The sequence below is a fragment of the Atheta coriaria genome, unplaced genomic scaffold (genome assembly GCF_025399875.1).
Source record: "Atheta coriaria isolate IRGN ID8LTWV9N9 unplaced genomic scaffold, Caltech_Dcor_3.1 hic_scaffold_5_pilon, whole genome shotgun sequence".
Taxonomy (NCBI): domain Eukaryota; kingdom Metazoa; phylum Arthropoda; class Insecta; order Coleoptera; family Staphylinidae; genus Dalotia; species Dalotia coriaria.
Window position 1 is genome coordinate 1689003 of NW_027045447.1, and position 14648 is coordinate 1703650.

The 14648-nt window shown below is 43.3% G+C and overlaps 2 protein-coding genes across 4 annotated transcripts in view; both read right to left on the reverse strand.

The window, feature by feature from the left end:
• Window positions 1-705: 705 nt before the first annotated feature.
• On the reverse strand, window positions 706-10163 carry east (enhanced adult sensory threshold). The gene is given in 8 exon segments (XM_065303873.1): window positions 706-4057; window positions 4120-4424; window positions 4493-4719; window positions 4786-5013; window positions 5274-5361; window positions 5425-5576; window positions 5579-7749; window positions 9884-10163. Coding segments are annotated over 7 exon segments (4869 nt in total). The 5' UTR covers window positions 7725-7749; window positions 9884-10163; the 3' UTR covers window positions 706-2334.
• A 1617-nt stretch (window positions 10164-11780) lies between these two features.
• The window catches only part of LOC135791962 (visual system homeobox 2-like), a 37623-nt gene continuing 34755 nt past the window's right edge, over window positions 11781-14648 (reverse strand). For 2 of the 3 annotated variants that reach the window (XM_065302577.1, XM_065302576.1), the window contains exon 6: window positions 11781-14295. In XM_065302577.1, the coding sequence (XP_065158649.1) occupies window positions 13778-14295 (518 nt within the window). In that variant the 3' untranslated portion in view covers window positions 11781-13777. The remainder of the gene's footprint in view (window positions 14296-14648) is intronic. The other variant, XR_010548163.1, reaches the window with a different exon arrangement.

The following is a 14648-nucleotide window of genomic DNA, read 5'->3' on the forward strand; positions in this document are numbered from 1 at the left end:
TCCGCGTAGTTTTCGCAAACTAGGGTTGCCAAATTATATTTTAAACACAAACAATTTAAATAAATACAAAATTAACATTTTACTGAAAAATATGAATATAAATCACGTCAAATCTATTTTTCGTTGTTTTATACTTGTAGTGCGTATTAATTTTAGATAATATGTTTACAGTTTGTTATCGTTGATGTTTTGGATAATCCTGCGTTTAGAAACGCAAAACGTTATGTTTAGCACACGCGTTTATATGCGTCATAAAGACAGACAAATCGTCGACGTGGATTGTTGCATCCAGCAAGCATCAAACACTGAATAACTTGATACGCGGTTCTATTCGTTGACCGCACACGAATTTTTCGTCGCAGATAGCGTACACGAACTACGAAGTTGAATGAAATTCGGTATGCACGTTTTATTTTGTTAGGTAGCCAAGTTGGCAAAAGTCTCGATATAAAACTAAGCACGAATCAGAAAAATAAACGAGCGAATTCATGAAATTGCCACTTTTTACTGAACTGGTCGAAAGCAGTTCGTGTGTCGCATTTGGATTAATCATAAACACAAGTCGTGCATGAAATTATTGAAAATACAACAAGATTGTGATCGCGACAACAGTTTTGCGTCGCGTACGCGTTATTTTCGCACTTGTAAATATTCCCAGGCGCCTCCACCAAAAATTCACGACGCTAGGTGCGTAATAAACCATAATTGTTATGAAAAAATCATTTATTTTTTTGCATTTTGTTGTAAAGAACGAGCCCATAATAATGTAGTCCTTCCTAACACTTAAAATACACGAATATGTACATAATACAAATAAAATCGATTACTGATCGTTATTTTAAACCGTAAATGATAAGAAGTAGTGTATGTGTGAGGTGAAAAAAGAGAACTTAACATACTACAGGATAGCGAACGCATTGCCTTTACAATACCGTCAAATAAACATAAACTGAAACGAAACCTAAATCAATTCGTCTAAAAAAAAGTCTACGTCAGTGATCTCTCCACGCAAAAATAACTAATGCAAGTAGTACCAAGTAAATATGTAACAATGCCACGGTGGTATTTCGGCGTATTTTCTTCTGTTGGGTAAATTTTCAAACAGATAAGCAATAACAATAACATTTTCCCTCACTGCGTCAATTTCTTCACTTTCTCGTTACTAATCAGCCTTTTCTATGTTTCCCTCTTAACAAAAAGTTAACTCTAGTCTAGATCACCCTTATCTTCTCACTGTTTTCGCTTCCTAATCCTTAAAATTGCTTTTTCTCAACGCTTTCCCATTCTATTAGTAAGTGGTGGTGCACAGTAAACACTTCGTATACATTTTACATGCACTCATATTGTGTTTTCGTATTTGTCTCGCGGCGCTTCCACAAGACGCGTCATATCATTACTAATCCTAGAGGAATTTGTCGAATTGTTTGTTCATAGTTATGTACAATGTTAACAGGTATTCAATCAAATCAAATATAATCAAAATGATTCATAACTTATTAAACATTCTTTAACAATGGTTATCTCAATGAATTGTTGTATTAATACAAAAATATTCTATCAAATGTGCAATAATTTCGAATATAAATAAAACATAATGTGCAAGAATCGTAGTGTAGTATTCCTGTGGTTTGCAGTTGCAGTTGCAGGAAGCTTTGATATTATGTACGATCAATTATATATGATCCGCCTGATTTGATATTACATGGAAGTTCAGTCATTATTGTAATGGTCAGTAGCACAACGCCGATATATTTTTAGGCTGCGTTTCGAAAACGATGTGTTAGGTTGATTGAAATAAATTAAATGTATCACGTAATCGTAATGATAATGCATTGTTAATTCTCTAACAGCATGAACGCCTCAAGATTCACTCATATTACTCTTGATACTAGTATTTGCTATGTACATTTGTGTCCGTTACCGCCACAATCGCAAAATATTCACACCGCTGATCAGAATCCAATCAGAACAGGAGAATATGATGATGTAGAATCGAAAATAAGTAAATAATTATAATTACAATATATACAAACTGCTTCTCTGTGTCAAAAATATAATCTGATGAGTCAGGTCCAAGTCCTTTCGCGAATTGGTCAACAGTCATCGTTAGTCCTTTTATATCTCTCGAGTGTAAATAAATTTTTGGTGCGTTTCACATCAATCTGACACGATTTGTTCATTCGAATCAGTGTAAATGTAAGTCTAACAAAAGTTCGCTTGAATGAGGCACTTTTGGATTCATTACGCGTCTCGACCGCATTCACACTCGTAATTGATTGCTGCCATAAAGCGTAAAACAAATTTAACGTTGATGGTTGTCCCCGCGAGCGCGAATCAAGAGTTTGTTTTCGCACTCTTCGCGGTTTGACCCGGACTGCTTGGTCGCGAGCGTGTTTTGTTCGAGATGGTCACCGTCTGTGGGATTACGGTGAGACTCTTGGGTATCTTGGGTAGATTTATCGGCATTTTATTGTCGACGCTTAGCGGCAGCGTGGGCGTGATAGTAATTGCTTTGGACTCGGATTTTTCGTATTTCATTCCGTCCATTGAGTTGTTTTCTTCCTGGTCCGAAGTGATAGGACTTCTGTTTCTCAGTTTGTTCGCGGTTGACTTGAGTAGTGAGTTTGGATTAGCTGGAGAACCAGATTTCATCGTTTCTTGAAGTCGTTTCTGTCGTAAGTCATAGGTGCGTTTGATGGCGCACATTTTTTTGTAGTCTTCCATTGTAATATGATAAGGTTTACCGCCGGAAATGACTTGTACCAGACCAGGTTTCTTCTCTGGTTTGACCGTGGGATCAATGGGGATTAACTTTGGTCGCCAGTTTTTGGTGATGGGAAACTTGATTTTTTGCGATTGCGGTTTATTGGATGTGTTTCCAGGTAATTTGCTCGCTTGTTGCAGTGAAATAAGTCCGGGCGGTTTGGACTTTGGTGCAGGAACTGTAGTAACTGTTGCAGTTACCGAAGGTGGTTGTGGTGGAGGCGTCGGGGTCGCCATGATTGGTTGAATTGCAGGACTTTGTGACCGTAGTACTGGCGGCGCAGTCGGAAGTACAATCGCCGGGGCAGGCACTACACTCGCGCTTGCAATCGAGTTTGCCTGCGCAAGGGTGAGTGGAATATTCTTAGGCAATTGCGCGTTGTTTACAACCACAGCCGCATTCGGAGTGGACATCGCCATGGGTATAATCGTCGTCTGCAATTTGTCGATTTTCTCCAAGGTTCTGTCCGCCTGCTTCGACGTACCATGATCGCCTGGCGTGTTAAAAGACATTTTGGGATTGTTGAAAGGCAGCATAGTCAAAGGCTGCACGGAACCGGCCGTGCTAGATATGTTATCGTACGCGCGTAGACGATTTTGAACAGACTCTGTGTAGCTAACTGATAAATTACTTGCCCTCGGTGATAGGACCAAGTCGCCATTGCGGAAGTACTTCTCCAACAAAACCAAGTGTCGCAGAAAGCTGCTCTGATTGCCATACGGCTTCTGCAGTTCTTGCCAGAGCGCCCTTGTGTCAGGATCGTACTGAATCGTACTGGTGCACTTCTCCCAACCCTCTGGCGTGCGCTCCTTTACGTTATTGAAATCAATGCTGCCATTCAGCGGCACATCCTCCTCTCCGGGGAACATTTGCCTAATGGAAATCGACGGATTCGAACCTAATCTTTGCACTGCAATATCACTGCGCATTCGCTTCTTCTCCTGAGCCTCCGCTTTGGAAATACGGCGAATGGACAACGTGGAAGACTGCGATTGTTTCTTAGTAATCTCAACATCGTTAAGACACTCAATCGCAATGCTAGGTATAAGATTTCTGTAGTCAACAGTATAATCACTCGGACTGTCTGGTCTGGACTCTGAAGAAGGCACCGCATCATTGGGTTCATCGCTGTGGATATCAATCTGCGGTTCCAACACAGGTGGATCGTGATTATGTCGCCGTTTGCGCTTCTTCGTGGATGTGTCGGATTTATCCTGGGATTTCATGGGCGCTAGAATTGGTTCTGTTGTTTCGCAGTCTTCCATTGGTTCCACGTTGTGGAAATGAAGTAATCTACACAAAACCCCAACAAACACAATTAATCAAGCTCAAATATTGATCATCGACTGGTTTACCTCTTTTTATAGTCCATGAAAAACGATTGCGCATTATTGGAGAAGTGCTCGCCGCTCTTGAACACAAGCGTCGCAAAATAACGACAAAGCTTGCACACCACCGGCTTTTCGTTGAGCTTCACCGGTATATTCATGGAATTAAGAGCGTTCTGCAACTCATTCGATTCCGAGCCCAAATAATAAATGTGATTGCGCGCAAGTCGACGTTTGCACATCGCGCACACCATCAGATGCTCAACGGCAGCGTAGTGTTCTTTACAAGTCGGTATCGAATGCAAGCCAGGATTATCCAAATCAATATTAATCTAATAATACACAATAAATTTCCAAATGAAAACCTGGTTGTATCGATTGTTTTTCAACTAAAACTTACTACTTTGCAGACGGCCTTGCGCATCTTGATCAACCACTTGCGTTTAAGGATATTAGACGCGACCTCGTTGCACCCCAAGACATGGCAGTGGTTTTGACGCGGCGCTGGTGCGATGAGCGCGTTCCTCTTCACAGACTTGCTCATGTAGGCGATCATGTTGACTTTACGATCGACGTGACGATAGCAGGCATCGCACAGGCACGAATCGCGCGTCAAATGTTTCTCATCTAATTGTTGCAATGTGTCAATTAGCAAAGAACCCCTTCGAGATTAAGCGCGCGCGCTACACTTACTTGCTAGGATCTTATCTTGTCGCTCCACGGCTTTAATTTGCCCAATGTGGCACGGCGTATCAAAGAGGCCAAACTTGCCAAAGCAGTACGAACATTCGTCCTTGCACAACCGACCGGGATGAATGCTGAAGGAGCTGGCTTTCTCCGGAATGACGAGTAGCTTACCCGGGGCGGCACCCTCATCGTTCTGATTCGTGTCGCCGTCAGACGTGTGCTCGCTACTACCGTCTGAAAGGCAATTCACTAAATAGTTTCATAAGTTTAACGATGCGTGATTTCGTTACTAGACTAGTGGTGCAAGATTAGAATGAAAAGCTAATCAAAAACTAAGAGAGGTTGTATTATAATCATTCATCTGCGCATGCAAACTGCAATCAAAAAGAACTGAGTGCAATCTATGATTAATATCATTAATGAAATAAGATGGCTAATTTTTGCAAATGCTATCAAATGAAGAAAAAGTGTTTATGCCCAAAACCATTATTTACCCATGTTAGAGCGATTAGAATAGTGTGATTTGCGCTGCGCACCAGCGGTATCTGAAGATTGTCCTCCATGATGTTTCCAACTGGTACTCTGTAAATAATAGCAAACAAATCAGAAAACAGATTTTCTTGACAAAAAAAAATCAACACTAACCTCATTCATAATCTTGTATTCATCCTCATCTACTTTGTCTGAATTATCTTTGTTCCCACTGCTTCGCCCTTTCTTTTGTAGCGTCATCTTGATAGGATTCCGAGTAGATTTCTTCTTGTCCGCGCATCTATTCAACTTAATTACTGTTTTAGCGTTCCGGTATAGTTGTCAGCAGTTTTGGGCACTTGTTTCTTGCGATTTTCCTCAGCTTCCTGCAGCGTTTGCAAGCCGAGCGCTTTCAAAATCTGCGACTTTTCCGCTAAAGCATCAGACGAATCACCAACCGGTGACGAATTGTCCTTGGTTTCGTCCGCGGGCGAATCACCATTGACTGATGTTGTGGACGGCGTGCTCACTGGTGTTTTACTTTTAAGCTCCTTCTGTGCCAATATATCTAAAAGTTCAGCCTCTGCTTCCTCGACTGTGTCTGTATCCTCCTCCATCGCCTCCGGCTGTGGTTGATCTTCAGATTCAATCGTAGCCTGAGACTCAGACTGTTCTGGTGCTATAGGTTCACCATCATTTTGGACTTCTTCGGCAGTGACTGTAATATCTGGTCCGAGTGCAATTCCGACCGCAGTGAGGGTGCTAATCGTCGATGGCACTTGTGGTGCATCTTTCGCGACATCTTTATCTGGAGATTTAGTCTTTTTCATTGACGACCGCGTCTTTCTCCTAGCCACCTCGGGTATTTCCTCTGTAATGGTAACACCCTTATCATTGAACGCCTGTTTCATAATGCCAAGTAGTTTTGGCACGTCAGATACAAAATCTGTCTTGACTGGCGTTGTGGGTTCGCTTTTCGCTGTCAAATTTGCGTTTGTATCACGTTCGACTTCAGGCTGGACCGGAACACTTGCTGCAGAAGATGCTTCCATCGAAAGGCTGCGTTTAATCGCCGCTGAAACATTCTCAACAATCTGCTTCCCTTCCTCAGTATCAGGTTGATTATTCTCCAGAGTTTCCAGTATTTCCTTCTTCAACTGCAACTCTTTTTCTTTATCAGCTTCCAATGCATCTTTGATAGGCGCTTGTTCCTGTTCTGGTTCTTTTTCTTTATCCTCCACAACAGTAGCGCTTGTATCATGCACCGAGGAGGAAAGACTGCTGTCTGATTCATACCCCGAGAGTTTCGAAATTTCACTGCCACTAAAATCAGATGCCAAACGCCGACGCATCTTATACTCGGAATCGAGTCCATCAAACAGCGGAAACTGCTGCAGACGTCGGGTTTTTCCATTGCGCAAAATTCGCATCGGTGAATCCGATCGTCCGGAATGCGTGGAGGATTTCGCCTTCGATTCCGAATTCGGCCGTGGTCGGCCAGGCCGTTTCAGCGCTTTCGCAGCCCCGGCTTTCGGCACGCTCACAATCAACGCTGAGTCATCGTGCACTTTGACATCGCTATGCGTAACTGGAATCTTCTCGATGCTATGTCGCCGCGGCACGTCAGTCTTCGCCACCTTGGTGACGTCCAAATTCAAGCAGTCTATCACATTGTTATCGGAAGCATCCAACTTATGCAAGGGCGCGACAGCGTCACCATCACTAACAGCCTCTTTGGCAACATCGACGACATCCTCTTTCAGCTCTTCTTTCTTTTTGAGCTCAGCCTCCATGTGGGCTGCAGCAGCACCCCTGTGTTTCTTCGGGGGCCGCCCTTTTCTCGGCGCTTCCTTAATAATCTCAACAGTTTCAACCGGCGGCGGCGGCGGCGGCGGCGCCGGCATGGGCACGTCTTCATCTTCCGGCTCCTTCTTAATCACGACCTCATAGAGCGCAGAGTCATTTTCAGCTTCCTTCGCCTTTTTCATCCTTCTAATGGCTTTGGCTGCCGCTGGCTTGGCCGTAACCGGTAGCGCCTCGTCAGGATCAACAGGTTCCTGTTTGATTCGTCGCTTCTGCCGGTCGTTGGCGCTCACAGTTACGTCCTTCGGCGTTGGCGGTATAATGCGTTCGCGTAGACTAAGCGGACGTTTACGTATCACGGCCGCGACTGTCGCGGCACCATTTTTGATCAGCGCAGCCTTTTTCTGGACGGCGGTGCGTTTCGCGCCCTTCGCAAGCAGCTTCGATTTGGAAATCTTCGCTTTTGACTTTGTTTTCAGCGACAGCGTACTCTTAGCGCCCTTGGCAGCCGTGGACGGCTCGCGTTTACGCGCACCAGGCTTTCGTTTCTCCTCCAGCGGCTTTTCGCCCTTGGAAATATCCGCACCCTCTTCCTTTGCTTGCGAGACTTGTGGTGAAGCCGTCGTAGCTTGCTTTCTGCCTACAGGCGACTTCTTTTCACGACTTGCCATGACATTGGTAGATATAAATCAGGATCTGCAACAAGCGAGAACCAAACAAACATAAACCACACGGATCTAGGTGATTTGGCGAGAGAAACAAGGCTACTGTCATTCGTTGTGTCAGGCATCAAAGTCTCCACGGAAGTATTGATTTACCCCACAGCGCGACGTCTGCAAAGTTACAAATTCGAAACTATATTAAAGCGTCCACAGAGCAAACAAAAGTGAAAAATTCGAAATTGTAAACGCTTGTGTCAGAGGCAGCGGACATTAATTAACTTACACTTCGAGCAACCCCTAACAATTAACCCACACACTCTAAACATGGGAAATATCCAATTATTGGAAAATGTATATGACGCAATTAATTTACATCGAGTAATACGCGCTTGATAACCACCCACATTGATTTTTCCAAGTAAAAGCAACGAAAAAATAAAATACAACAAAATAATCGAAATTTATTTCTTGCAATCGACATTTATTCCGAGCACATCTGAACCACTTGTAGGAGTAGATGTGTATTGCATTTTATTTCGTTTTATAAACTTACAGCGGCTCAATAACTCGCACTGTGCGTTCGCCCGTGGAACGCAACTGGAGTAACGTCGGGAATGATATCCGTGCCACATCATACATTATATCTGAATGCAGACGCAGATAATATGAAACACGAAATTGAAAACGCACACACATACACACACAGGCTCAACACACTGAACCGAATAATTTACTAGCAAAGCAAGAAGTGCACGACGCGACACAAGCACGTGTTGTGACAAAACTGGCAGCAGAAAAACATGCGGGGGTTGCTACGGGCGTTCAATAAATACCCTTCGAATTCAGGTAGAAGGTACAGGATTAAACAACAATTACGATTGAGTTCGGGGAATATACGAGTGAATATTCGTTAAACAGCCTGTGTAGACAGAGTAATCAGCGGCGAAACAAATAGAATCCGCTTTCTATTTCGCTGTTTGGCCATTTTGTTTTCGCGATTTATGAGTCCGGGCGAGCTTATAATATTGCCGGCCAAAGTGCAGCATGAAAAGGAATCGTAACGCGCGCGTTTATTTCCAAATAACTTGCAAACGAACAACAATAAAATGAGCAAGTATCGCAGTATGGTAACGTATGCGCGCGCGCGCGGCGCTTTTACAACATTATGTGGCGGGCTGCGGGAAACGAGAAAAGAACAATGCAAGAACACGCCGACCGGCAGCCAAAAACAAAATAACGCTACACAATTACAGTTATTTTGCGTTGAGAGCCGCCGAGTTCGCTTCAAACGCTAAACATATAAAATACAAAAATGTTTTATTACAATTTATAAATAAGAAAAATATTTATTACGTCGTTAGTTTTAAGGGTAGTTATGTTATATCATCCATCTTGTCATGCAAAAATTTTTTTTATTTATAGTTAAAGTGTTAATTTATAATATGAAATAATTGTAATCATACGCTATCGCGGTAGCATCGTCCATGTTTGTCGTTAAAAAAAAACACGAGGATAACACGTTTGCGTCACGATGATATCCTCCGCCGCCTCCTGTCGTCCTGACACCCGCGCGGTAACTTGTTGCGTAGCGTGCGCGAAAGCACGAAACCGAAACGACGATGGCGGCCGCCCGAGAAAAATCACGCTGCGCGCCGCTCACTCGCTGCGAAATGGCATTCGCGTCACGAAGCGTGCGGAAAGTACTGCGGCGCACGGCGGCGACGAAGCCAGCCGGCGAAAACGGAAATAAAACTCAATGTCAGCGCCCCCTGCATCAGCCAGGATGCGGCCGCGGCCCCACTCCGTTGAGTAGTCCGGGGGCTGCTGTGACTCCGGCGGAGCGTTGGCAATATGCCCGACCTGCCCGATAACAAAAACAACAAACACAAACAGTTGACGCCCGCGGAAAAGTTTTTCGTCCTGACGTCTTAAAAGTCAAACGGCATACTTCTACATGACTACATGATTGACGCAATGTAAAGAAACCCGGTTCTCCGCGAAGAATTCGATTCAAGCGTTACGAGTTTCTCTAGCTGCTGGCGATTTCTAGGTTAAAACGTCGTCGGTGGAAAACATCGCCGTCGATTATCTAACGTCGACGGCGGCGCCGCGCCACCGAGGACGGCATGCACGCATAAACAAAGCTGTATGTAGTACGTAAAAGTGACCTGTTAGCAAGGCGATCTCCTCGTTCGGCGCTGCTCGATCGCGCCGTGCGCACACATTCTTCTCGCTGCGCGTTCTCTCGGCGACGGCGTGCAGACGGGGGACGACGTGGCCGGCTCACATTGTTGACCGATACATCATGGGGCTGGCGGCGGCCGCTGGGCCCGAACACACTCGACTTAATCTAGACGAACGGCGGCGGAGATAAACAATGCTAAGGGTTACTTACGTTCCCTGATTCACGCACGCAGCACTCGAACGCCACCTAGTCAGGTTTTGTGCGTCGTCGCGCCGCTGCGGCGAAAGCACGTAGCCGCCCGCCGACGGATGACGGAGGCGCACGATACCAGCGTTCGGTCGCCTCCTCCTCCTCCTTCTTCTCTACGCCGCGCGCTGGCAGGCGAACGCGCCAGTGAAACAGCCTTGGGTCGACTTGCGGCGGTCCGTCGAGTGGCGACGGATTTTCGGGGAAAATTTAGCCCCCGAGCGGCGGACGTCACGATGCCACGCCGACACGCGCGCAATGCACCGAGTGGAAATTGCGTTTTATTTCTTTTCGCTTGCTGCAGCGTGTGATGTAGAGCGCGAATGCGTTGCTCATATGCATCCGAAACACAGCAGCGTTGAATTCGCGCAGCGAGTACGAATGCGAACCGTATCGCACGCTCGTGGTGCTCGCGACTAGCTGCGGCAGCGGCGTCGCCGGCGAAGCGGCACACAGCGCGGAGATAGGGACGCGCAGTTCTTTCGCCAGGAATGCGAGTGGCGGAGAGCTTGGCGTTCCGCCGCTTGTTTCGCGGTTCGCGTACTCGCCGCAGAGCGCTCACACTCGCTCGACCATTTTATGTTGCTCACAAAACTAATGATATCAGACTTTTTCGTAATGAGCTCATTTTCCAGGCGCCACGGCGAGATAGGTTCAAGGTTCAATATCCACATCGTATATTTTATCATAAAAACACAATTTACATCGAAATTAAACCAAATATAAACGAAAAACAACAAAATACAACAAAAATAGGTAATTTTCAACTTTCACAAGCGAAATTTTCCATAATTCAAGTGTTTTAGATATGTTGGAGGCGCATGCAACGACCACTTCTTGCATTTCATGCCGTAGATCAGTTGCAACCAGTTGCAACCTTCAATTCAGGCATCGGAATAATAAAAACGATCATTCGGGCCCGGGTGGGGTGAGAAACAGCGGCAGCGAAATGCGACACGGCAGATGTGCAGCATAAAACTCTCCATCCTCTGATTACCTGCGTGTGCTTGGCTTCAGAAGCATTTCTTCTACATAAACCAACATCTTCTTGTCTTTTTCCCCTCAAGACTCTCACACATTGATAATTTTTCCACTTTGCAAGCCAACTTTCTCTGATATTCACGGATTCCAGCTTGTTTCACAATTAGGGGGTTGAAATCACCACGGATCATATTCATCCCCAACCCCTACGTTTAAATTTATTTCCATCTGCTATAAATACGCGTGGAATGAAAAATTTGTTTTATTTTTCGTCTTGGGCGTTGGTAGAGTGGCCGAAACGAAGAAAACGTTTTCCGAGCTGTGTCTCGCCGCGATCCACGACATTGACCTCGTTGTGTTACGCCTTTGCAGGAGCGGATTTGTCGGCTGTGCAAGTGTGCCGCACAAGCTGGCGTGTCGATGATGTCACTTTTTGTGCATATTATAAATAGCGTGTCCTTGCGGCAGGTGTTGTTCTTACCCCGCTGCAAAAAACGCAACTTTCAGCAATTATTCATGATAATTTGAAACAACTTCATTATTTATCTTCATATTCCAAGTGAGTAAAACATTACAAAAGAAAAGAAATGAAAATTATGTTTGAATACAAATCAATTATAATTTTAATTAAATATTTTATTCATTGTGTAGTCTGCTATGCATATAGACATAATTTAAAACGTACAATACACATAATATTTATTTATAATTTACATTATTTCTCGTCCCCTTTGTGTGTGACTGCTTCATTCTTCATTCATATAGTTAGTGTCGATCACTAAATTTGGTTTCAATGCTTATCTTAGTCGCTAATCAGCACAAACACACGCACCACTCGTCGAAAACTCGAAAAACAGAAAAGTCGCCAACGTGCGCTTGCATTCCATCATAAAAATCTCTCGTTATCTCATTACGTGAATAATTTATTATAATTTAATTTTGTTTCAATAATTTATCGATTTCTCCGACAATCATAGACAAATTATGCATTTAATATGCCTGTGATTGTTGGAAAACTCGTTATTTGCTAATAATTTGCTTAAAATGTACAAGTTTTTAATTTCTTTCGGTTTTTATACAATTTCGTATAGGGTGCGTTTGATTTTCGTCGTTTTGCTTTGGCTGCAGGTTAAAAAATGCGTCAATTCTTCGCAATTACAGCTTATACTCGTAGAACTTATTGTAATACAAGATAAATATCTACAGTTAGTTGTTTTAGGAGAGAGGCTTGCAGGAAAGTTCGTTTTATCTAAATTAAATAAAGCTACAGGTTGCCGCTTATCAGATTTTCACGTTATGAAACTGCAAAACGCTGAATTGATAACGCAAACGAAGAAAATTCAATTTTCACATATTCTCAGCATCGCAGTTAGAATTTAAATATGTAATATTTACACATTGCAGTATTTGCACTTTAGTATCATCATCATATCGCGCGCCATTTTGTTTTTTTTTGTTTATGTCTTTTAATGCGAGTGTTAGTTGTAATGTTAGTTGAATTTATTTCTCGTTTCGTGCGGGTTTAAACGTTTAAAATCTGCAATAAATTGTGAGTCGTTAAATTCAATCGAATCGCAGACGTGCACTCCTACACTTAGAAAATATTTACAAATCATTGTACAATCATTATGTGTTTGTGTTTTTAGTGTAAATGCTTAAGAATTAATTATGTACATGCACACACCGACAAAATGTAGTTTGGTATGTTTGTTTGTATCAAGTCTCAACACAAAATATATTGCACTACGAAAATTATTATCCTAGCAAGCAATTTGCGCAGTTATTTGAAGATAACTCGAAAACCATTCGAGATAAAATAATAATTCTTTCAGAAAATGATTCTATATTAAATTCTGCATGTATTTGTTAAAATATTTTGTTTATCAAATTATTGCACAAAAAGTTATAGGTTATTAAAGCAAAATATTGATAAATTTATAAAATTAACACAAAATCTTCTATAACTTTTGTTAAAAAATAGTTATTAACAAAATTTTTACATACATAGACTCAGAATTTAATACTAAATAATTTTCTAAAAAGATCATTACTCTAAGTTAATTAGTTTTTGAGTTATTTCAAATAAAAGTCACCGCGAATATATTATCCTTAGTTCTGAGTGTTTCGGAATTGATTCGTTGAACAGTCAAAAAGGGGTTGCGTCAAATTAATGCTTCGTTGTGGATTTCCATTGTTTAGACCTTAAATATTCGTTTTCCACCACGCCAACTGGAACTAATCTGTATTTGCAAACGCAATTCACAATTCTTCGTTTATTAGCCGAAGTCGCCTGGTATGGTGTAAGAGTATGACGGACTGAGTCGTAAAATGATAAATCCTGTTTCTCTGCTCTATGCACGATGGCTTCTTGTGGAATTAACACCGCGGACACTATAAGCACGGCTGTCCGAGCGCTTTTTTCAAAAGCCGCACTTAAAAAGCAGCAAACGCTTTTAATGTTTCCTTTGTCCTTCAAGTAACCACATTACGTTTGTAGGTTTCTGTTTACCTTGATCTACAAAGCGAAACTATTCAGATTTTGACGTAAAAAATAAATTGCAAGTACCAGCACCCCTTTAAACAATAATCCGCTCATCATAAGTGTGTTTTTTATACAATTAGAGTACATTTATGGACAAAACGTGCGATATCAGTACACGCTGGGTTTGGCGTCCTCCTGATGCAGATTATTCGCGTTGGCATCCTGCGCGGGATTCACCGGGGGGCCATCAACGTTGAGCACGATGTGCGGCGGGACGCCATTACCCGCCGCCGCCATCCGGCTGTGCATCAGCAGGTGATGATGGTGGCTGAGCAGCTTAGCGCTGTGTTCCTGCGCCTTGGCGCGCAGACACGCGATGGAATTATTACGAAACGCCTCCGGATCATCCACGTACGGCGCCGCCGGTGGTTGTGGTTGCTGTGGCGGTTGTGGTGGTTGCGGCGGTTGCGCTGCCTGCTGTTGTTCCATCTTCACGGGACTATCTCGATGGTTAGCCGGTGGGGGCGGGGGCGGCTGGGTGCACGGCGAGCGAGCACGTGGAATCGACGTGGCGCTCGCGTCACTCTCCTCCGTTCGCATGCTCGTCGTGTCCTCGTGCTCACTATTACTACCGCAATTGTCGTCCTTGAGGTGTTCCGCCGCCTCCAGTGACTTTCGATGCATTCCTGCAAAGATTTCTAGGTTTAGTCGTGTTTTTTATGCTGGGGAAATCGATGTATTGATTACGTGCGTTTCATTTGATTTATTATTAATGCATGAAATTGTCAATTCCTTTCATAATAGCACCAATCACGCAAAACACTCGAAAATCTGCCCCTTTAATGAAACATAATAAAATAAAAGTGGACATTCCGCGTTATCAGCAACGTGTTTCAACTGCGCAGTGGAAAATTTTCCTCCGCGTTGATAATTGTTTTGTTTAGAACAACGAGCTTAAATATCAATGGATTGTCGGAATTGTAATCTGAATGTTTACGCAGTGATTAACTAGAAATCAAACACAGACGAATTCATTAAG